Source organism: Columba livia, chromosome 22, assembly GCF_036013475.1.
Source record: "Columba livia isolate bColLiv1 breed racing homer chromosome 22, bColLiv1.pat.W.v2, whole genome shotgun sequence".
Classification (NCBI taxonomy): Eukaryota; Metazoa; Chordata; class Aves; order Columbiformes; family Columbidae; genus Columba; species Columba livia.
In genome coordinates, this window is record NC_088623.1 from 6,691,307 (window position 1) to 6,713,362 (window position 22,056).

The window sequence follows — 22,056 nt, forward strand, 5'->3', positions numbered from 1 at the left end:
CCTTCTGGCCGTGCTGCCTCAGCAGTTGCCTGGACGGTGCTCCTGGGGCAAGGAGACGGGCTGCCCGGCAGCTCAGCCGCTCTCCCCTCGCAGCTATGACTCCAATCTCAACGTCTCGCGTGACGACAAGAAGAACAAGTTTGCCAGCACCATGGAGTTCGTGGAGGACTACCTCAACAACGTGGTGAGCGAGGCGGTGCCCTTCGCCAACGAGGAGAAGAACAAGCTCACCTTCGAGGTGCGAGTCCTGCTGCTGCCCCATCCCATTGCAGGACACAGCGCAGTGTGGCTGCAGCAATAAGGGCCCCCACGCTGCTGTCCCTGTTCACATGTCCATTTGTCCTGCTCAGCCCTGAGCACAGCGAGGCCTGGACTTGCCTTGTCTCTCCCCAGGTCGTCAGCCTTGCCCACAACCTCATCTACTTCGGGTTCTACAGCTTCAGTGAGCTGCTGCGGCTGACGCGGACGCTGCTGGGCATCATCGACTGTGTGCAGAACCCCCAGCTGATGATGCAGACAGTCTACAATGACGAGGTGACAGGTGAGGCCCTGCTCCAGATCCACGGTCCCGCAGGAAGGTGTTTTCCACGCGCTGCCCAGTGCTTTCCAGTTTTGGCTGCAAGAAAACAAGCCAGCAGTTTGCTGGCATGGAAGGTTTGGTGGGTCTGCACTGGGAGACACGAGGTGTGGAGCCCTTGGCCATGCCAATGAAATGGCCAGTCCCTCTTACGCGTTCTCTGATTAATATCTGCAGCACTGTCTGGTGTCGGTGGGTCCTTCTGTTGGTCCTCTATCACCTCCCTTTCCATCCGCATGAACTCTGCCCGCTCTGGCTGCCCCTGCAGGGAAGAACGTGCGGCGGTCGATCCAGGGCGTTGGGCAGATGATGTCCACCATGGTGCTGAGCAGGAAGCAGTCCATCTTCAGCTCCCCGAACCTCAGCGCTGGCTCTGCCCCGGAGCAAGTGGACAGAGGGAGGAGCATTGAGAACGAGAACATCGTGGTGATGGAGACCAAGCTGAAGATCCTGGAGATCCTGCAGGTTGGGGGTGGTGGAGAGGGAGAAGAATTGTGGAGCTGCAGATGGGACCCGTGGGATGCGGTGCTGGGGGGAAGGCATGGGGTTCTGATGCAGAGAGAGCTGGCATGAAGAGAGGACTCACTTCTGCTTTCTTTGCTGCTGCCAGTTCATCCTGAACGTGCGACTGGACTACAGGATCTCCTACCTGCTTTCCGTCTTCAAGAAGGAGTTTGTGGAAGTCTACCCCATGCAGGACAGCGCGGCCGACGGGACGGCTCCCGCCTTCGACTCCACAAGTAACCCTCTCTCTTTGCTCTTGGTACAACTTCAGCTCAGCAAACCCCCCAGGCTGGGGACACAGGCACTGGAGGTGACAGCTCCAGCAGCTCTGCATCCCCGCGCCCGCTGGGGTTGTGCAGGAGGGATGGGGGGTCCTGTGCAGGAGGGATGGGGGGTCTGTGCAGGAGGGATGGGGGTTGCTGTGCAGGAGGGATGGGGGGTTCTCTGTCCGCCAAGGATGCTGGAGCAGGGGCTGGGAGCTGGGCTGGTTCCTGGGGGCGGATGTCAGTGCACAGGGCTGACACTGCTCACCCTTTTCACGTCCCTCCCCTCTCCCCCAGCTGCAGCCATGAACCTGGAGCGGATCGGGGAGCACGCCGAGGCCATGTTTGGTGTGGGGTGAGTCCTGCCCCCGGTGCACGGCCAGCCTGGCCGTGGGGCTCTGCCCACCTGTGTGTGCTGCCGAGGCTCAGAGCCGCAGCTGCTGAGGAAGATGAGGCTGTGAAGGCTGATGCGGCTGTCCCCATCGACCCCAGGGGGTGACAGCGCACACCAGCTCCCACGCAGCTGCTAACGCCACGCGCTTTTGTCCTGGCTGCAGGAAGACGAGCAGCATGTTGGAGGTGGATGACGAGGGAGGGAGGATGTTCCTGCGGGTACTGATCCACCTGACGATGCACGACTACCCGCCGCTCATCTCCGGCTCCCTGCAGCTCCTCTTCAAGCACTTCAGCCAGCGGCAGGAGGTCTTGCACACCTTCAAACAGGTAACGCTGCCCTGGGGCACCTCGGAGCCCACCGCTGGCTGCGGGTACAGGACGTGGGACGGGCTGTGGCCCCTTGCCTTGGGAGGAATGTCTGGGAGAGGAGGGGAAGGGGGTTTGTGCCCCAAACTAGAGCCCCTGGGGATGTTGCTGCAGGTTCAGCTCCTGATCTCAGCCCAGGATGTCGAGAACTACAAGGTGATCAAGTCGGAGTTGGACAAGCTCCGCACCATGGTGGAGAAATCAGAGCTCTGGGTGGACAAGAAGGGCAGCAGCAAAGGCGACAGTGCGGTGGAGGGGAACAAGAAGGAGAAGAAGGAGGTGAGAGCCCTGAGCAAGACCCTGGGAGGCAGAGCTGCAGCTTCAGTCCAGCTCCATGGGCTGTGTCCCCTCTCCCTGGGGGGCTCTGGGGGTCCTGTAGGGTGGGGTTGTGCCCCAGGCTCTGCAGAGCTGCGGTGGGACCCTGACACTGTCTCTGTCCCCTTGCAGCTTGCTGCCGATGAAGAGGTCATTGCCCCGGGAGAGAAGAGCAGTGAGAACTACCAGATAGTCAAGGGGGTGAGTGAGACCAAATCCCGTCCCCAGGGCTGCGCAGCTGGGCGTGCAGGGAGCAGCTGGGCTCCTGGAACGCACATCTGCATGGCAAGCAAGCCCCAGCACCGGTGGCTCGGTCCCCTCTGCCAAGGTCCTTCTGTCCCCAGATCCTGGAGCGGCTGAATAAGATGTGCGGGGTCGGGGAGCAAGTGCGCAAGAAGCAGCAGCGCCTGCTGAAGAACATGGACGCCCACAAAGTGATGCTGGATCTGCTGCAGATCCCCTATGAGAAGGTGGGTGGGTGGTCCCTGAGTGCCCGGGGGGCCGCGGGGACCCCGGTGCTGCAGCAGGGCAGGAGGGGCAGCACCGCCCCCCGCACTCCATCCCTCACCAGCTCTGGCCTTTGCTCACCCTTCCTCAGGGGGATGCCAAGATGATGGAGATTCTGAAGTTCACCCACCAGTTCCTGCAGAAGTTTTGTGCTGGCAACCAGGAAAACCAGGCCCTGCTGCACAAACACCTCAACCTGTTCCTGACCCCGGGGGTGAGCAGAGGGGGCTGAAGGGTGCTGGGAGGCAACAGCACAGGGACAGACCTTGGTACCACTCCTGGGGCTGGGAGCAGGGGGAGGAGGAGACCCCGGGGAGGAAGGGTTTGGGCAGGAGGGGCGGCCGTTCCGCGCAGCCCCCCAGCCTCACTCTGCCCTGGTCCCGCAGCTGCTGGAGGCCGAGACGATGCAGCACATCTTCCTCAACAACTACCAGCTCTGCTCGGAGATCAACGAGACAGTGCCGCAGCACTTCATCCACTGCGTGGCCACCCACGGCCGCCACGTCCAGTACCTCGACTTCCTGCACACCATCATCAAGGCCGAGGGCAAGTACGTCAAGAAGTGCCAGGACATGATCATGACCGAGGTGAGCAGCTCTCCCCAGCCCCTGGGGCTGGCTTGCGGGTCTGGCTTGGCACAGCTCCCAGGAGCACACGGTTGGCTTCTTCCTTGAGGAGGAGCCTTCACAGCCATGCTGGCTTCTCCCTGGAGCAGGAAGCATCTCCAGGAGCTTAATGCAAGGTCCAAGAGCCATTTTGGAGTCCTTCAAGCTGTGATTTTTGATGGCGCTGCAAATAGTTTGTTCTCCCCGTAAATGCACAGCCCTGTCACCCGTCAGCAGGTGCTCCCTCTCGTTGCCCTGCTGCGGAGGATGCTGTTTGCTGCCTCGTGAGGTTTCTGACCCTCCTTCTCCAGAGCAGTGACCACTGACACTTCCCTGCAGCTCACCAACGCTGGGGACGACGTGGTGGTTTTCTACAACGACAAGGCTTCGCTGGCCACCCTGCTGGAGATGATGACGGCAGCCCGGGACGGGGTGGAGGAGAACAGCCCGCTGATGTACCACATCTCGCTGGTGGACCTGCTGGCCGCCTGCGCCGAGGGCAAGAACGTCTACACGGAGATCAAGTGCACGTCCCTGCTGCCCCTGGAGGACGTGGTGCGGGTGGTGACACACGAGGACTGCATCACGGAGGTACGGGGGGCCCGGCGAGCTGCTGGCCCTGCTCTGGCTGCCTTCTGAGGGCGCCTGAGCCTTCCTCCCGCCCGGCAGGTGAAGATGGCCTACGTGAACTTCGTCAACCACTGCTACGTGGACACGGAGGTGGAGATGAAGGAGATCTACACCAGCAACCACATCTGGACTCTCTTTGAGAACTTCACTCTGGACATGGCCCAGGTGCATGCGGGGTTTGGGCGGGAGGGATGTGACAGCAACAGCTGCTGCATCAGATGGGAGCAGGCTGGTGTCACCGAGGCTCCCCCAAATACCAGGGAGCGCTGTGGACGTGGGCACCCTGGGGACTGGTGTGGCTGCTGAGGAGCAGTCAGGGCTCCCTGGTGCAGAGCCAGGAGCTGTGTCACCAGCCATGTCCCTCAGCTCAGCGAGGTCCCAGCAGCTCTGCATGCCAGCAGCACCTGGCCAGGACATGCTCACCTCACCTGGTGCCATCAGCGTCCTCCCTTGTCCCCACAGATGTGCAAGAAGCGAGAGAAACGCCTGCCAGACCCCACACTGGAGAAGTACGTGCTGACGGTGGTGCTGGACACCATCAACGCCTTCTTCAGCTCCCCCTTCTCGGAGAACAGCACCTCGCTGCAGGTGAGGAGGCGCTGCATGGCCGGGGAGGACAGCGGCTCATTGAGCCCCAAAACGAGGTCTGGACACAGCTGGCGCTGACACAAACCCACCCGCCCTCTCCTTTAGACCCACCAGACCATCGTGGTGCAGCTTCTCCAGTCCACCACGCGGCTGCTGGAGTGTCCGTGGCTGCAGCAGCAGCACCGCAGCGCGGTGGAAGCCTGCATCCGCACGCTGGCCATGGTCGGTAAGGACCTGCCGCAGGGTCATCTGTGCCCCGAGCCAGGGGATCCCCCACCTTTGGGCGCCGCTGGCCCAGCAGCCAACACGAGCCACCTTCACCCAGCGAGAGGCTCCCCCAGGAATGGGGATGTTGGGCTCTGGGATGTGCTGGTTTTGAGCTGAATCTCCGGGTGTGAGCGGGGTTGTGTGGGAAGAGCCGAAACCTGGGCTTGGCTGGGAGATCCGTGGTGCGTCCCTGCTGGTGCCAGGCCTGGACACAAAGCCGGTTGCGCCGGTGGCGGTTTTCCCCGGGCCCGCCCGTGGCTGCCTGAGTCAGGCCGGGCGCTCAGCGCTGAGTCAGCGTGCGGAAGGGATGGAAGGGACTGCTGGTGCTGATGCACCACCTGGGGATTTCCCTTTGCACCCAGGCAGGGTGCTTAAAACATCTCCATGCTGGGCTTTCCCAGCCAAAACTGGGGGCGGTGGGTCTTTCCATCCTGCGTTGGGCAGTGGGGAGAGATGGATGGATGGATGAGAATACCCCTCACTAGCCTGGAGGAGTCTACTCTTGTGTTTAACCCAGATCTCTGCTGCAAATGCAGGGCTGGGGAGGGCCTAGCTGATGACACGGTCCGGGTCAGCCCTGTCCCCAACCCTGGCTCCTTGTCCCGCAGCCAAGAGCCGCTCCATCGCACTGCCCATGGACCTGGATGCCCATGTCAGCTCCCTGCTCAACAGCAGCTCCACCAGCACTGTGCAGAGGAACACATCCAGCTATAAGACGGCGACACGGACCTTCCCTCGCGTCTCCACCACCCCCAACCAGTGGGACTACAAGAACATCATCGAGAAGCTGCAGGTGTGGGCAGGGGGACAACGGTGGCGGCAGACACGGGTGCTGCAGGGTCCCTGTCCCCTGTGCATGTCTCCTGCGTGTGCGCTGGCTCTGAGCGTGCGTGGGTTTCAGGACATCATCACGGCGCTGGAGGATCGCCTGAAGCCGCTGGTGGAGGCGGAGCTGTCGGTCCTGGTGGATGTTCTCCACCGGCCGGAGCTGCTGTTCATGGAGGGGACCGAGGCGTTTCAGCGCTGCGAGAGCGGAGGGTTCCTGTCCAAGTGAGGATGTTTGCAATTGCTCAGGGGGTGCTGGGAGAGCTGGGAAGGGCTGGTGAGCATCGTCTTTGTGGGCTGTGCATCCCAGCGTGCGCCTGCAACCCGGAGGGGTGGTGGGGACGGTTCCCTCGGGGACCCCCTCGTCCCTCTGGGCTGTGTGACGGTGGCTGTGCGGTGCCAGGCTGGTGCAGCACACCAAGGACCTGATGGAGACAGAGGAGAAGCTGTGCATCAAGGTGCTGAGGACGCTGCAGCAGATGCTGGTGAAGAGGAACAGATATGGCGAGAGGGTGAGCACCACGGTCCCGTGGCACGTCCCCAGCCCTGCAGCCCTGCACCCGCGCTGCAGCGCCCTGGCTGCTCGGCCTCGTCCCGCTCCAGCGCGGAGACTCACGATGTTTATTTGTCTTGGCAGGGCAACCTGCTGCGGAAAATGCTCCTGAACAATTACCTGCAGAACAAGAAGTCGAGTTCCAAAGGAGAAATCGTGGATGCTGCTGGGGGAGGTGAGTGCGCGGCTCCTGCACCTGTCCTGTGTCACACACACCTCGAGTGCCCGGCTCCCACGCCGTGGTGGGATCAGGGCTGGAGCTGCTCTCCATGCCCCCACCTCCACAGGAGAAAAGGATCCAGGGGTGGAGGGACGGGACTGAGGTACTGCAGCAGTGATGTAGCTGTGCTCATTCTCCATGTCCTCTCACGCAGGCCAGGACCAGGACTGGTCCGCCATTGCTGCTGTCCAGTGCCGGCTGGACCGAGAAGGGGCCACCAAGCTGGTGGCTGACCTCATCATGAACACCAAGAACGAGAAGATCTTCCAGGAGAGCATCCTGCTTGCCATCCGGCTGCTGGACGGAGGCAACACCGAGATCCAGGTGCTGGGTGGTGGGTGCCAGCGCCGGGGTGCGGGCAGCAATGGTTTGATGGGTGTGGTGTGATGGTCCCAGTGCTTGGGGGGCATTGCTGGGCAGCCCTGTGTTCTGGGTTGGCCCCTGAGCATCCCGCTTTGCCAAAGCCCCTTTGCTTGTGTGGCTTTGCTGGCTGTGCACAAGAGGAATTGCAGAAATCAGAGACCAGGTCTTGAGTGCCGCAGACTGCCCAAGCAGAGGGGTGGGCAGGGACAGTGGGAGCCCAGGGTGGAGGTTTGAACGCTGTCTTCCCTCCTCCCAGAAATCCTTCTACAACCTCATGACGAGCGACAAGAAGTCTGAGAAGTTCTTCAAGGTTCTGCATGACCGGATGAAGAAGGCGCAGCAGGAGACCAAGTCTACGGTGTCTGTGAACATGAGTGACATCGGGAACAAGCCCCGTGAGGACAAAGATGAGCATGACCCTGGCACCAAAGGTACGGGGCTGTGTCCCCCTGGGAGAGCCAATGTCTTCTAGTTGGATAGCCCGATGCTGACAAGGTTGGGTTCCCTCTAGGACGAGAAGACACCTTCCTGATGCCTGGCACCCCCTCCCGATACCCGCTCGCCTTAGGGTTTCGGAAGGGCCATGACACTGGGGAGCAGGGCCAGAACAACGAGATGGGGGTGACAGTCCTGATCATGGAGCCCATTCTGCGGTTCCTGCAGCTTCTCTGTGAGAACCACAACCGGGACCTGCAGGTTGGTTACAGGGCTGACGGGGCCCGCGGTCAGGGCAGGGCCACTGGGGTAACCGAGACTTTTCTCGACAGAACTTCCTCCGGTGCCAGAACAACAAAACCAACTACAACCTGGTGTGCGAGACGCTGCAGTTCCTCGACATCATGTGCGGCAGCACCACGGGGGGGCTGGGGCTGCTGGGGCTCTACATCAACGAGTACAACGTGGCGCTCATCACCCAGACACTGGAGACCCTCACTGAGTACTGCCAGGGGCCCTGCCACGAGAACCAGGTCTGCGGGCACCGCCGCGGGGTGTCCGGAGCACCGCACCCCTTATCAGGGACACCCGAGCGGGGAATTGGGGTGGGTGGGAAAACAGTGGGGAGTGGGAGCAGAACATGGGATGGGGGCGATGCTGGGGTGCGCAGGAGTGCTGTGGGTTATGTGCTTGGGTAGATGCAAACGGGTTAAATAACACAGCGATGGAAATGGGGCCCTGCCCAGGGGCTCCCAGGGTAAGCAGGCAGGTCAGTGCTGTGCGCAGGGTGCTGGTTTGGACTGGGCTGTGTTGGAGGGTGAAGCTGGGAGGACTGGCAGCGTTGGTGGGGTAACACATTGCATCACCCCACAGAGCTGCATCGTCACCCATGAGTCAAACGGGATCGACATCATCACCGCCCTCATCCTCAACGACATCAGCCCCCTCTGCAAGTACCGCATGGACCTGGTGCTGCAGCTGAAGGTGGGCACAGCCGGGGGCACAGCCGGGGCGACAGACACATGGCTGCGTGTGCCGTGGGGTGCGCTGGGGACTGTGTCAGGTCCTTGTGTGCGGGAGCAGGTGGATTTGGTGGGATGGGGCTGGCGCATCTCTACCGTGTGAGGCTCAGGTGCCTCTGGGTGGGGGTCTCTGCCCGCCCTGGGCACAGCTCCCTTCAGCGAGCACTTCTCCTCGCCAGGACAACGCCTCCAAGCTCCTCCTGGCGCTCATGGAGAGCAGACACGACAGTGAAAACGCTGAGCGGATCCTCATCAGCCTTCGCCCGCAGGAGCTGGTAAGAGCTGGTGGTGAAACCCCCGCAGTGAGCCCCAGCCTCCCCAGCTTGTGCCCATTGCTGCGCCTCTTCTGCCTGCGCATCCTGGAGCAGTTTTTGGTTTGAAATCTGATAAATATCTCCGTACTGCTGGTCACACACCACCCTCTGCACGAGCATCCTTGACGAATGGTTTTCCCGGGCGAGAAAAACGAGGCAAGGGGAAGGGGAGAAGCTCATTGTCCCTCCGCTGCCCTCCAGGTTGACGTGATTAAGAAGGCCTATCTGCAGGAGGAGGAGTGTGAAAACGCCGAGGTTTCCCCCCGGGAAGTCGGCCACAACATTTATATCCTGGCGCTGCAGGTACTGAGCTTGGCCAGGCTGGGCTCCCCGTGCCGCGCTGTGCTCCCACTCACCGGCTTGCACCTATTTCTCTGTATTTATTTGTGCTTCCTCCAGCCAGGCATGGCTGGGAACGTGCTTTTGGCTCCTGTGGGAAGCCAGCCCCCCCGCTCACCTGAGCGCCCCGTGTCCCTCTCCCCTGCGCGCCCCACGTCCCGCTCCCTGTGCGCGGTGGCCGCTCACCGGCTGTGCCATCGCTGTCCCTCTTCCAGCTGTCCCGACACAACAAGTCCCTGCAGCAGCTCCTGAAGCCGGTGAAGCGCATCCAGGAGGAGGAGGAGGAGGGCATCTCGTCCATGGTACGGAGGCAGAGCCCCCCCAGCCCTGAGCAGCGGCTGCAAAGAGCTGCTCCTCCTACCCGGGGTTTTGTTAGTTAAGAGTTGATGGGTTTTGGTGCTCCCCAGGGGAACTAAAGACAGACAGACTGATCAGTGCCCTCGTAGCCAAACCACAAGCCCAAAGGCACATGCACCACGTTCCGGCGAGCTGTGTTTGTGGGGCTCAGCTGTGGGGTGACATCCCGCTCACCGGGGACAGGCTGGTGGTCCTGATGGGGTCATGCTGGTACCCACTTTGTCCCCTTCCTCTTAGCAAAGGAAGGGCCGAGTCCTTCGCTGTCATTTCTTGACGATGTGCCTTAGATTCCGGACGAGATTCAGCAGTAATATGATTTCCCTGGGGTTTCATGGACATTGATTTGTAATTTGTGGATTAGCAGCATTTGGATGTAATTATTGCAGGGAATCTAATGTCTGTCACCTCAGGGAGTGCTCATACCCCTTTAGGAACCTTTAATTCATTTGCTTTTTCCCAAAACCTCATCAGCTCTGGTAGATGTGGGAGGCTGTTGTCAGTGCAGAGCTAGGCTCGACTCAGGCCATATTCACCCTCTCTCCTCTCCCGACCCCAGCTCAGCCTCAACAACAAGCAGCTGACGCAGATGCTGAAGTCGACGGCCCCGGTGCAGGAGGAGGAGGAGGATCCGCTGGCGTATTACGAGAAACACACGTCGCAGATCGAGGCAAGGCCGCCAGCGGTGGGGCTGTGTGACTGAGGCGCCGCCACGCGCAGCTGCCCCAGCGCAGGGGCTGCCTCTGCGGGCGGGATGCGCAGCGCTGGCGAGGGGCTGGTGCTGCTCGGAGCCCCGCGGAGCGGGGCGGCACGGCTGGCTCGAGGAGAGGAGCCCACCCTGGCAGGGGCCGGAGCTCAGGGCACCTCCCCGTCACCTGCAGATCGTGCGCCTGGACCGCAGCATGGAGCAGATCATCTTCCCGGTGCCGGGCATCTGCGAGTTCCTCACCAAGGAGACCAAGTACCGGCTCTTCACCACCACGGAGCAGGACGAGCAGGGCAGCAAAGTCAGTGACTTCTTCGACCAGTCGTCCTTCCTCCACAACGAGATGGAATGGCAGAAGAAGCTGCGCAGTAAGAGCAAACCAGACCTTCCTTGGGGCCCCCTCGGCCAGCACGGGCACTTCCAGCAGCCCCCGCGGTGGCCCTGGGAGGTGGCCCTGGGAGGTGGCCCTGCGAGGTGGCCCTGCTTGGGAAGGGCTGCAAACCCGGGCTGCATTCTGGACACAGCAGCTCTGAGCTCCCTGTGCTCCACAACCCGCTGGGCAGTTTGTAGGGAGTGGAGGTTAATCAAGATGTCTCCTCCATGCCTGTTAGTGCAGTTCCTCAGTAGCCTGAAATGCGTCTTACAGCGCATTCCCTGGGATTACACCTGCACGTGTCTTCCCCTGGAAAGTCCCCTCTTCATTTGTTCACCGTTGCCTTCTCCTAAGACAGGGTCTAGCAGCTACATATGGGAAATAAAGTTGTTTCTCTGCACCCTGCAGAGCTGCTTAGGTGCTTTCAGGGCTGCACCAGGACGGAAATCCTGGCTTAAAATAACAGGAGCTTAATGGAGTCACACTGTAAATACTACAGTGCAGCTAAGGAGCGGTGTGGCAGCTCTGAAAACACTTGCAGATCCAGTCAAAACTGCCCCAGGAACTGGGCAGGAAACATGTTTCCAGCGTGGATGGGAAGTTGCTGGCTGGGGCTCCGGGACCAGGGCTGAAAACACAAAGATTCTGTTGCTGGGGACACGAGGCTGCGGGAGGTGGGCGATGGGCAGGAGATGGAGCCGATCTGATTCCAAGGTGCCAGAGCAGGTCAAAGGGCTGAGAAGCCAAGAAATGTGAGCAGTGACATTTTGAACTCGCCCTCCTGTTGCAGCAGATGAGGAGGGAGTGTTTATTAAGGTTTGGAAGGCAGTGGGAGGCGAGGGTCCCTCTGGGCCGCTGGCCCTGCTGAGCCGGGCTCTGCGGGTGTCTGGGAGGACGAAACCTCCCCGTTTGGCACGAGGTTGCTGAGATCCGTGTGTCTGCCTCCTCTCCCCGCAGGCATGCCGCTGATGTACTGGTTCTCCCGCAGAATGACGCTCTGGGGAAGCATTTCCTTCAACCTGGCTGTCTTCATCAACATCATCATTGCTTTCTTCTACCCCTATGTTGAAGCCACTTCCATGGGTAAGTGCCCCAGCACTTGGTGTTTGAGGCTCCAGTGGGAGTTTGAGCTCAGCTCAGTGGGATTATGAACTCATGACCTCTGGTCTAACTAGACCAGGGCTCTACCCCCTGAGCTATGGAGCCTCCTGCCCAGCACCTTGGTTTTCCCTGGACAGTAACAGCATTTAGTCTCATGCCATTCAATTGCCGCGGGTGTTTTCTTCCCAGGAGTGCTGGACTCCCCCCTGATCTCGCTGCTCTTCTGGATCCTGATCTGCTTCTCCATCATGGCCCTGTTCACTAAGCGCTACGGCGTCAGGCCGCTGCTCGTGGCGCTGATCTTGCGGTCCATCTATTACCTGGGCATCGGACTCACTCTGAACATACTGGGAGCTCTCAATGTAAGTTCTCCAACACTGGAAAAATAGCGCAGCCGCCCACGGAGGTTGTTCTGCATTCGCGGGGTGCGGCAAACCCCACTCCCCCGTCTCTGGTTGTTCCCCAGCTGGCCAACAAGATCGTGTTTGTGGTGAGCTTTGTGGGCAACCGCGGCACCTTCATCCGAGGCTACAAGGCCATGATCATGGATGTGGAGTTTCTTTACCACGTTGGCTACATCCTGACGAGCGTCCTGGGACTCTTTGTGCACGAGCTCTTCTACAGCATCCTGGTACAATAAGTGCAGCTGTTTGGGGCAGGGAGGTGGCCTGTCTGCCCCCTTAGATGCTGGAAGGTTTCTGCGACACCTTCCAGGGGCTGACTGGTAACAGCAGAGAGAACAGTTCGCTGTGCTCTCATCTTTGCGCAGGCCGATCTTTCTGCCTGCGCCAGGATCTGTTACTGTCTCTCTCGCGCTCTTTTGCCGTCTCTCTCTTTCTCATCTCAACTGTGCATGTTACGTGGCTCAGCTGGGGGACAGCGTGAGCTGCTGAGGGCACAGGCGGGTGTGTGTGCCCTGTTCTTGGCTCTCCTGCTGTGCACAAGTCCCTTCATTCTTCTCTGCTTCCCTACAGTAAGCTGGGAAACTTAAATGCTTTATGCAGAAGTTAGTCAAGGTCTGCTGAGTGATCCAGGCTCCCAGGCTGAAAGGGGACGTAGGTAGGCCAGGCGTTACCAAGAGAAGCACCCTGTGGCATTTCTTTGCTCCTGTGTCCCTTCAGCTGTTTGACTTGATCTACCGCGAGGAGACCTTGTTTAACGTCATCAAGAGCGTGACGCGGAACGGGCGCTCCATCCTGCTGACAGCCCTCTTGGCGCTCATCCTCGTCTACCTCTTCTCCATCGTGGGCTTCCTGTTCCTCAAGGACGACTTCATCCTGGAGGTGGACCGGCTGCCGGCCAGCAAAGCCACAGGTTGTGCAGCCCCGGAGCGGGGCCGTGCGTGAGCCCTGCTGCTCCCGCTGCCACAGCACACGTGTGGGTGTGGGTGGGTGTGGGTGTGCGTGTCGTGGGGTTTGTACCCGCAGCACAACCCCCCGTCACGCTGGGTTTGGGGCTGGTGGAGACAACAGCTGCTGTGCTGCCTTAGGGACCTTGTGCTGCAGAGCGGCGTTTGGGGTGATGGAGAGGAAGGTGGGCAGCTACAAATGGAGTTTTAGCATTGTTAGAGCGAAAGATTCAAAGCCTAAAAAAGGCAAGGAGAATGGGAAACAACTCTTTTTAAAGAAGCTTGAAAGCTCAGGAAGAGGCAGTTGCTGAGCATGCAGGGCAGCAGCAAAGAGCTTTGCTCAGGCACACGGGTGCCCTGACGAGGCTGATGGTTTCTTGCAGATGACCCCCTGGGGATGCACAGGAACATGGAGACCTTCATGGAGTCGTGCAGCGGGGACAAGATCAGCTGCTCGGCTGTGCCCACTGCCCTGGAAGGTAAGCGAGCGCATGAGCAAGGTCAGCTCTGCTGGTTAGCCGCCCGGTTTGGCAGCAAGCTCAGGAAATCCCAGCTTTTCAAAGGTGGAAACAAACATCCCACTCTCTGGCACACGTTAGGCAAGAGACCTGCAAATTTTGCATTGACCCTGGCATTAAAATGTTGAAGTAGATTCAGTTTAGTCATAAAGGAAGTGGGAGCTTTGGGAGCGCTCAGCCGAACACTCCACAGCACGAGCCGAGCTGGAGGAGCTGGGACTTCTGCCCTGGCTGTGCGCTGGGGTTTTACTTTTATTTCCCATTCTCGTGCTCCAGAAACAGCCGCCGAGCAGTGGGAACGCGCCTGTGACACGCTGCTCATGTGCATCGTCACCGTCCTGAACCACGGGCTGAGGAACGGCGGGGGCGTGGGCGACATTCTGCGCAAGCCGTCGAAGGACGTGAGTTTGGACCCTTCCTCCTGCCCCGTCCTGCTGCATCTACTGTTTCTTGTGCCCCATCCTGCTGCATCTACTGTTTCTTGTGCCCCATCCTGCTGCATTTACTGTTTCTTGTGCCCCATCCTGCTGCATTTACTGTTTCTTGTGCCCCGTCCTGCTGCATTTACTGTTTCTTGTGCCCCGTCCTGCTGCATTTACTGTTTCTTGTGCCCCGTCCTGCTGCATTTACTGTTTCTTGTGCCCCGTCCTGCTGCATTTACTGTTTCTTGTGCCCCGTCCTGCTGCATTTACTGTTTCTTGTGCCCCGTCCTGCTGCATTTACTGTTTCTTGTGCCCCGTCCTGCTGCATTTACTGTTTCTTGTGTCCCGTCCTGCTGCATTTACTGCTGTGCAGCCACCCTCCTCCCTGGGAACAGTGACACCAGCGCTGTCCCCGCACTGTCCCAGCGCTTCCCTCCCCTCTCCCCATCACACCCTTTGTTCCTCCTCTCTGGCGGGGCTGGAGGTGCCAGGCACACGTTTATCCATTTCTTCCATCACAGGAGTCATTGTTTCCCGCTCGGGTTGTCTATGACCTGCTCTTCTTCTTTATTGTCATTATCATCGTCCTTAACCTCATCTTTGGGGTCATTATTGACACTTTTGCTGATCTGAGGAGCGAGAAGCAGAAGAAGGAGGAGATACTGAAGACGACCTGCTTCATCTGCGGTGAGCGCTGGGGCTCGTGCTGGGGCTGAGGGAAGGGAAGGAGCTTCAGCCGGGTTCTGGGTTTGATTCGGTTCGCAGCAAAATGTAAACGTGTTCAGCGGTGGGTCAGGGCAGCGCGGGGAGGCTGAAACAGGGACGCGACCTGAGAGGGGAAATCGTCTGTGGTGTTCCTCACCTCCTGTTAATGAGGTGGTAATGTCGAATCCCACCTTTGGCGTCCTCACTGTGCACTTACCACTGCTGAGACCACCTGAGCAGTGGAGAAAAAAGCACCGTATTACTAAGGAAGTAAAATACAAGAAAATGTTCTGGAATGCTCATAGTCATCCAAAAAAGGGAACAAAAAAACTAAGTCCAGCTGCTTTTTTCTTAAAAGATCCACTGGGTGCCTTTTATGCTTTTTGATACATAAGCAGAAAGCACAGCTGGTAGTACTTTAAAGGGAATTCTCCTGAATACACAACTGGCTTGTTTTCCCCTGCTTGTGGATGCTGTTTGTGTGCTAAATGCCGAGTAATTATTTAAAAGCACTTTTTGAAAGTCACACCTGGGAGAGGTGCCATGATCTGTACCTCCCTGTCTGTTTGCTCACTTCTTCCCGCTGCCTTTCCCAGGACTGGAAAGGGACAAGTTTGACAACAAGACGGTGTCGTTTGAGGAGCACATTAAATACGAGCACAACATGTGGAACTACTTGTACTTCATCGTGCTGGTGCGGGTGAAGAACAAGACAGACTACACGGGGCCCGAGAGCTACGTGGCGCAGATGATCAAGGTATGTGGTGCAGATGATGCAGGTACGTGGTGCAGATGATGCAGGTACGTGGTGTAGATGATCGAGGTACGTGGCACAGGTGATCCAGGTGCGCGGCGCAGCTGATGCAGGTGCGGGTCCTCCCAGGGCAGCTCTGTCGCTGTCACAACCTGCCTGCCCCAGGGGGGATGTTGGAGAAGAAAGGGCTTGCCAAAGAAAAACACTTCTGAGGAGCTTTTGGAAAATATTTAATAATGATGTTGTTGCCTTAGTTTGTTCTTTGCTGGTTATTTTCACTTTGCAGCCTCAGCCAGCACCATGTTGTCTATTTGCTGTTTTGTACTGTGTTATTTAAGGATTGACCCAAGGGCAGAGGCACGCGGTAGAGAGTGGGGCTTCAAGGTTATTTCAAGGCAAGGAGGGAGGGAAAGGAAATCTAGACAAGAAAAACTTCAACTTGAGCGCAGAAGGCTGCAGGAAGAAGCCAGCAAGGGAAACTGCAAAGCTGCAGCCAAGACCAGCCCCAAGAACTCCTTTAATCCCCGCACATAGGCAGGGTCCCTGTTAAACCCTACCAGGTCTCTTCCCTCCTCCTCACCCCTCCGTGGTTGCCTTTCCAGAACAAGAACCTCGACTGGTTCCCCCGCATGCGCGCCATGTCGCTGGTCAGCAACGAGGGGGAAGGGGAACAGAACGAGATCCGAAATCTTCAAGACAAGCTCAACACCACGATGAAGCTGGTGTCCCACCTCACCTCCCAGCTGAACGAGCTGAAGGAACAGGTACTAAATAAGTGTAAAATTAGGAGCACTTGAGCAACACCTGCCTGTAGAAACTCACTGTCCTCACCAGAATAGACACCGATCACAGGGAACAGGAGGCAGAACCAGCCCTGGCCAGAACAGCTTCAGATCCAAAGCAAAGGGCTCCTGCTGCTCTTTTTGGGAGGTTCAGGGACATTTGGGACCTGTGCTTTTTTTATTTCTCAACTTGCTCATCAGCTATTCTGGCAGATGCTTTAAGCAGCCTCGAGGAGCACGTTAGTGACTCGAGTCCCGCTTTCCTGCCTCACTCGTGTCCCTGTTTGACCTCCAGATGACAGAGCAACGCAAGCGCAGACAACGGATGGGCTTTGTGGACGTCCAGAACACCATGAACCACTGAGGCACCGAACAGCACCGGTTTCGCCCACCGAGGGACGACACCGACGCGTCGGCTCCCGTGGTCCCCGCGTGGCCGTCGCCGCCCCAGCACGGAGCACGGGGAAGGGCCGCGGCCAGCCTTCTCCTTAGATGCTTGTGAGCAATTCCGGACCCGGGGACTGGCCAGGATTCCTCACGACACCTGGACCCACAAGTTACTCTGATGCCCTTGTAGGAAGATAAATTATACAGGACTTTGGTTCCTCATTGCAATAACTCTTTATTTTGCAAATGTGGAGGGTTGTATCTTTATCTCCATGGCTGCCACCTCGGGGTGGTGTAACTAGCTGTAGGGCTGCAATATTTAACTTGCTCCCAGAGTGGCACTAGTACCCCTGGATCTTTGCAAACCAGCCACCGTATTTGCTGTCCCTGCTCCATGCTGATCCCTCTCCATTTAAAGAGTTCTGTTCGTCACTGTGCCGCAGGAAAGAGGAGCTAAACTCCAGGAGATGGATTTAATTTAACTCACCAGATGGGTATCCAGGTCTGTACTAGTGTGAACGAGTCTTCTGCCTTCTGTGCACCGAGGATATTTGGGCAGTAGGAGGCGGCGGCTGCGGGTTTACAGGAGTTCACTGTGAAAGGGGTGTCCTGTGTTTTAGTTTCATCTCTGGTGTAATGTTTTACTTTTGTTTTATTTTGTTATTGTCGTTACTTATGAACTAAAGTGTAAATTGCCTTAACTAAATTAAATACAAAGTCATGTTATAATAAAAACTTAAACATGGTAAAGAAAGTGCCCTTCCTGTGCGCTCTGGTACGCCGTGGAGCTGTTATAAATAGAAACACCAGAACAACCCACAGACCTGAAGCCAACCCAGGGCTGTATTGCCCAAGCTCTCAGCTCCAGCTGTGCGATGTTAAGATGCAGCACGACTCCCCAGTCAGATGAAGAATGCGACCATGAAGAACTACCTTCAACTCCAGCCCTGTTTGCCGAAGGTTTGGATTAGTGCCTGCCCAAAGTTTCCAATTCTTCCGCTACTTGCCAGGAAAACACTGTTCAAAAAGGAGCAGCTGTTGGTGCTGCCGGGAGCCGAGCGCGGTCCTGGCGCGCTCCAGGCCTGTGCCGCTGCCGCAACAGACACCGATGGAAACGTTAAAGCTTTAACAACGAACAAACACAGGCCATAGCACTTGGTTAATCACACTTGCAATTTTTTATAGCGACCAGCAGCACGCTGATTGAAACCTCAAACTCTTACACGCCTGCCCCGTCATCATGGTAAAGAGTCACCCTCGGTCCTCTCACAAGGAAAATAAATGTGACGATTATAGTTCCCCCTCCTCAATTGCCAAGCAGAGCTGTGTCTCCACATCACCTCTGTTACCCTCACCAGCACATTTAGAGCTAACACGGTCACACCTACTTGCCCTGTGCATCTCCTGGTTGTTCCATTTCCTGGAGCACAGAGGATCGGGTCTAACACCCCCACGTTCTTTCCTCTGCCCTATGTTGCTCCAGTGGGGTTGCGGCACAGACTTGTTAAGCTATGGCCAAGATTTTCAAGAAATAAGAGGGGACACTAAATACGCAGGGTGTAAGGTGCAGGTCTGAACAAAATGCTGGTGCTAAGAGGAATAAATGGTTTTATTCATCATGGCAACATACATACAGTGCTTTAGGAGTATATACAGCTGAGGATCCGGGAGCTGGCCTGTCACTTCAAGTCCTCTTCGGGCTTCTTGGCATAGAACCTTTCTCGCAGTTTTCTCCACGTCCCTTTTTTCATGTCTTCCATCTGTTTCAGAACATCTGCAAAAGGAGAGCAGGAGAGAGATGGGGAGCCAGGAGAACAGAAGAGCAAAGGAATGCAAGCTCTCTTACAACAGCTTTGCCTCACATATATTTTCCTTCTTTTGACTTTTCATCTTAATGAATTTCTATTTATTTCGAGGCCCGAGGCAAATTTGTTTTCCCTTCCAATCAGTTGTGCAGGGAGTCCCTTATCACTCACAACTCACATTCTGTTTCCACGCACTGCAGTCAAAGTTTGGAACTGGAGCAGAACAAACCGCACAAGCTCCCACACTGCACTTAATAAACGATCCGGCTGAGGGTGTTTCTGCCTCGTAGCGCCCTGTTTCCCCTCAGTCTCACACAAAAGGAGAAATACTGAAGGGAATACGAACATGGTGAAACAAGCTGCAAATTTTTAGAATGATGTAGCAAACGCGCATTTCTTTCACACAGCTCCTGCCACCTGATCTCACAGAGCCCTTGCAGACCCTTTGCTGCTCCTGCCCAGCGCAAAATACGCTCCATCTTTTGCCCTGAGAGATTACTGAAGATCTCCCCAAACATTCCTGACCCTATTCCTCAACAAACACCCCCACTCCCTTGCACGGCCGGCCCATTCTGTCCTGTAGTCAAAGCTGCTCAGCAGAAGCAACACGGTGAACACCACAAAGACAAAAAGTACTTTGAACTCCTGCTCAGACTCATTCTCTGACCACACACAGAATTAGTACCTGTTGCTAGGATCATCTTGCAATCTTCTACCGTCACTCCAGTGAAGCTCGTGTCTTTCAGGCGTGGATACTTCATAACCGAGCAAGAGAAGGAGAGAGAGACAAAGAGACTTGTAGTGCACTAAAACAGGTCAAAATGTCACCACAGCAGAGCCTGAGCTCATTTTCAGTCAAGCTCTATGAATTCCGTTCATCTACAGCATCAACTGCCACCTGTGCTGTTCGTATGTGTCCCCAAGTGACCAAAGGCACCAGCACTGCTGCGCCACCCGGCCGCACATCTGTCTGTCTGACATTCCCCAGATGCTGCCGGGCCGAGGGCGGCGACAGCGCGGAGAGCGGGACGGCGGCTGACGCCAACGCTCACCTTGTTTTTGTAGTAGTTGGTGTGGATCCTGACTAAGCTCTCGTACATCTGGTCACAGGCCTCAGGGTCAGCAATCTGGAAAAGCACAAAAGTATCACACAGTTGTATTTTAAACCCCCATAGGAGAAAAAAATCACTCCTAGGCTTGCGAGAGGAGAGTCCGGAGCCGCTCCGGCGGCTCCTCAGCGCTGTGCGATGCTGGCGGCCCCAGGACGCTGCTCCACAACGCTGAACGCTTTCTTCGCCCTCCGCTTCCCACCAGCTCGGCCCGCAGGAATAACGAGACACATCATTTCCAGAATGGACCCTGAACCCTGCTCAAAAAGATGTGACAGATCAAGTGTGAACACACTGTTAACGAGAGCACTGCCGGACAGTTTCCTTGTCCTGTTTATTGGCCACTGCTGTGAAATTCCACTTAAAGGCCAGTTTGTCTCACTGTTCTATTCTAAAGTATCAAACAGGATAATGTACTAGGATGGAAGTTACAAAATCCCGACGCAGGCTTAAAATAGTTTATAATTGATTAGAGAAAAGCAGCATGAAAGACACCGGGCAGCTTGTGAAGGGTAAATGGATTTCTATTCTGGTCTAGTAAGTTGGAAAGATCTCGTTAACAGCCAGCGCTGTGCCGGTGCCTCGGACAGGTGCCTGGCCAGCAGTCGGGCTGGCACGGCCTCTCGGATTTCAGTCTGACAAGGGAGCCAGCTCAACCAGAACTCTGCGTTGCTGCTCCATGACATCAAACAAGTGATTAAAACCGGTACAAGAACAGGAATAGCGTGGACAGTAACACCTCGGGACAAAGTGACGCGCTCGTCTGTCCTTGGGACACGGGCGCAGGTTCAGCGCGGGGCGGGCGGCGCCTCCTTTAACAGGTAACGGCTGCTGCAGGAGGGAGGACGGACAGACAGACAGAAGCACCATCACACTGCAGGTGATCTGCAGCTTAGCACACCTTGCAGTCACGTTTCAAACGACCCCGCTAATGTTTCAGTAATGACAGCAGACATAGCTATTAAACGCGTAGCAGAAATGGTATTCCTCCCCTGTAAAATCAGCAAATCTTATTCCGTGTGAATAAAACCGACATTAAACTGATAAAGTATCCTTCATGGTTCTCCTTCCTTTCTCAGACGTCCCTCCCGCTGTCTGCCAGGACATTTCCCCTTGCTATATTAAGCCTTTATACATACAAATTGACATCAGTGCTGTAGGCATCAATTCAGATGTTCAAGACAAGTGGCAGCTTTGGGATCTCGCAGCCAATTGATGCAGCATATTCAGCTGTGCTGAGCATATGAAAATGCAATAAGCACTTTCTGAAATGTCTGCCACAGACAATTCTGGTGACCAATATAGAATTAGGTGCCTATAACGGCCCCTTGAAGTAGAAAACGTATATCTGGAACAATGTTTTTATGCTAAGAAAGGGCACATTTACATTCCGCAGCAACGCCTCCCAGCCTGTGAAGGTCTGCAGCCCACGTCAAGCATCCCCTGCTCTAATGGATTCCAGCAGCAAAGCTGAATCCCCAGCACAATGACAACTGCAGCCAGAGTCCCATTTTATAAGCCGCATGTCCCTGCGGTGCCCACAGCACCGTACGCTGCCATGTGCCCAACACCGCTGTACGCTGCCGTGCGCCCAGCACCGCTGTACGCTGCCATGTGCCCAACACCGCTGTACGCTGCCGTGCGCCCAGCACCGCTGTACGCTCCACGCCGCTGTACGCTGCCGTGCGCCCCGCACTGCTGTACATTGCCATGTGCGCCCCACGCCGCTGTACGCCCTGCGCCCCCCGCACCGCTGTACGCTGCTGTGTGCCCCCCGCACCGCTGTACGCTGCTGTGTGCCCCCCGCACCGCTGTACGCTGCTGTGTGCCCCCCGCACCGCTGTACGCTGCTGTGTGCCCCACACCGCTGTACGCTGCCGTGCGCCCCGCACCGCGGCCACAGAACCAGAGACCAGGCTGCGCTGGACCGGCCTTCGAAGCTCATCCAGCCCACCGAGCCAGAGCATCCACCGATCCCGCGCGGGGCTGCCTGACTCCGTTTGCTATCCCACTCCCACAGCCTTGGGACGGGGTTCTTGGGAACAGAGTGAAAATGCCAGAACACCCGGCAGACACGGCAGCTTCTCCCACACGAGGAACCCGCTCCGCGGGGCCGGTGTTTCCGGAGCAGCCCCGGGAACCGCCCCGGCCCGCTCCCCAGCGCAGCCCCGGCACAACCGCCTCCAGCTGGAACCGGGACAGCCCCGAGGCGGGGGCTGCACGGAAAACACCCCCGTGTCAGCACCAAACCCGCCGCAGCCCCCTCTGGAAGAACGTTAACCCGGCCCGGCCCGCTCCCGCCGCCCCCGGAGCGGCCGAGGCGCCTGCGCGGCCCAGGCCCCGCCCCGCCCTCCCGCGCCGCCGCTCCGCCAGCCGCCCACCTGCGTGTTGTCCCCCTCGCGGAACGCCTGCGCCACCCGCAGCCGCAGCGCCGCGCCCAGGTCCCGCTGCCGCTTGCTCTCCTCCACCGGCCACTCCTCGCACAGCCGCAGGAACCGCCGGTACCTGGAGGCCGCCATGGCTGCCGCCCACGTGACCTACGGCGGCCGCAGGAGCGGGGCGGGGCCGCAGGGGGGCGGGGCCGCGCATGTGCAGCGCGGGCG

At 57.6% G+C, this 22,056-nt stretch overlaps 2 protein-coding genes across 4 annotated transcripts in view; one reads left to right on the forward strand and one right to left on the reverse strand.

The window, feature by feature from the left end:
- ITPR3 (inositol 1,4,5-trisphosphate receptor type 3) overlaps positions 1-17,293 on the forward strand; it is a 35,837-nt gene extending 18,544 nt beyond the window's left edge. For 2 of the 3 annotated variants that reach the window (XM_013370892.3, XM_021281102.2), the window contains 39 exons: positions 94-238; positions 394-541; positions 846-1,042; positions 1,188-1,317; positions 1,642-1,699; positions 1,902-2,067; positions 2,221-2,385; positions 2,554-2,622; positions 2,766-2,891; positions 3,020-3,142; positions 3,315-3,515; positions 3,873-4,124; positions 4,203-4,328; positions 4,626-4,751; positions 4,857-4,977; positions 5,627-5,811; positions 5,920-6,068; positions 6,247-6,355; positions 6,481-6,571; positions 6,771-6,940; positions 7,236-7,410; positions 7,491-7,675; positions 7,747-7,947; positions 8,288-8,398; positions 8,616-8,711; positions 8,952-9,053; positions 9,305-9,391; positions 10,003-10,113; positions 10,325-10,517; positions 11,480-11,605; positions 11,813-11,985; positions 12,090-12,254; positions 12,745-12,937; positions 13,355-13,450; positions 13,766-13,890; positions 14,433-14,598; positions 15,213-15,373; positions 15,973-16,134; positions 16,448-17,293. In XM_013370892.3, coding sequence (XP_013226346.2) covers positions 94-238; positions 394-541; positions 846-1,042; positions 1,188-1,317; positions 1,642-1,699; positions 1,902-2,067; positions 2,221-2,385; positions 2,554-2,622; positions 2,766-2,891; positions 3,020-3,142; positions 3,315-3,515; positions 3,873-4,124; positions 4,203-4,328; positions 4,626-4,751; positions 4,857-4,977; positions 5,627-5,811; positions 5,920-6,068; positions 6,247-6,355; positions 6,481-6,571; positions 6,771-6,940; positions 7,236-7,410; positions 7,491-7,675; positions 7,747-7,947; positions 8,288-8,398; positions 8,616-8,711; positions 8,952-9,053; positions 9,305-9,391; positions 10,003-10,113; positions 10,325-10,517; positions 11,480-11,605; positions 11,813-11,985; positions 12,090-12,254; positions 12,745-12,937; positions 13,355-13,450; positions 13,766-13,890; positions 14,433-14,598; positions 15,213-15,373; positions 15,973-16,134; positions 16,448-16,516 — 5,554 coding nt within the window. In that variant the 3' untranslated portion in view covers positions 16,517-17,293. Of the gene's footprint in view, positions 1-93; positions 239-393; positions 542-845; positions 1,043-1,187; positions 1,318-1,641; positions 1,700-1,901; positions 2,068-2,220; positions 2,386-2,553; positions 2,623-2,765; positions 2,892-3,019; positions 3,143-3,314; positions 3,516-3,872; positions 4,125-4,202; positions 4,329-4,625; positions 4,752-4,856; positions 4,978-5,626; positions 5,812-5,919; positions 6,069-6,246; positions 6,356-6,480; positions 6,572-6,770; positions 6,941-7,235; positions 7,411-7,490; positions 7,676-7,746; positions 7,948-8,287; positions 8,399-8,615; positions 8,712-8,951; positions 9,054-9,304; positions 9,392-10,002; positions 10,114-10,324; positions 10,518-11,479; positions 11,606-11,812; positions 11,986-12,089; positions 12,255-12,744; positions 12,938-13,354; positions 13,451-13,765; positions 13,891-14,432; positions 14,599-15,212; positions 15,374-15,972; positions 16,135-16,447 lie in introns of those variants that run through there. The other variant, XR_010467656.1, reaches the window with a different exon arrangement.
- An 837-nt stretch (positions 17,294-18,130) lies between these two features.
- Positions 18,131-22,037, reverse strand: LOC102086138 (ubiquinol-cytochrome c reductase complex assembly factor 2). The gene is made up of 4 exons (XM_065039110.1): positions 21,835-22,037; positions 19,397-19,471; positions 19,030-19,099; positions 18,131-18,313 (listed from the first exon to the last, which is right to left on the reverse strand). Exons 1-4 carry the CDS (start codon positions 21,970-21,972, stop codon positions 18,219-18,221), a joined length of 378 nt encoding a protein of 125 aa, XP_064895182.1. The 5' UTR covers positions 21,973-22,037; the 3' UTR covers positions 18,131-18,218.
- Positions 22,038-22,056: the final 19 nt, after the last annotated feature.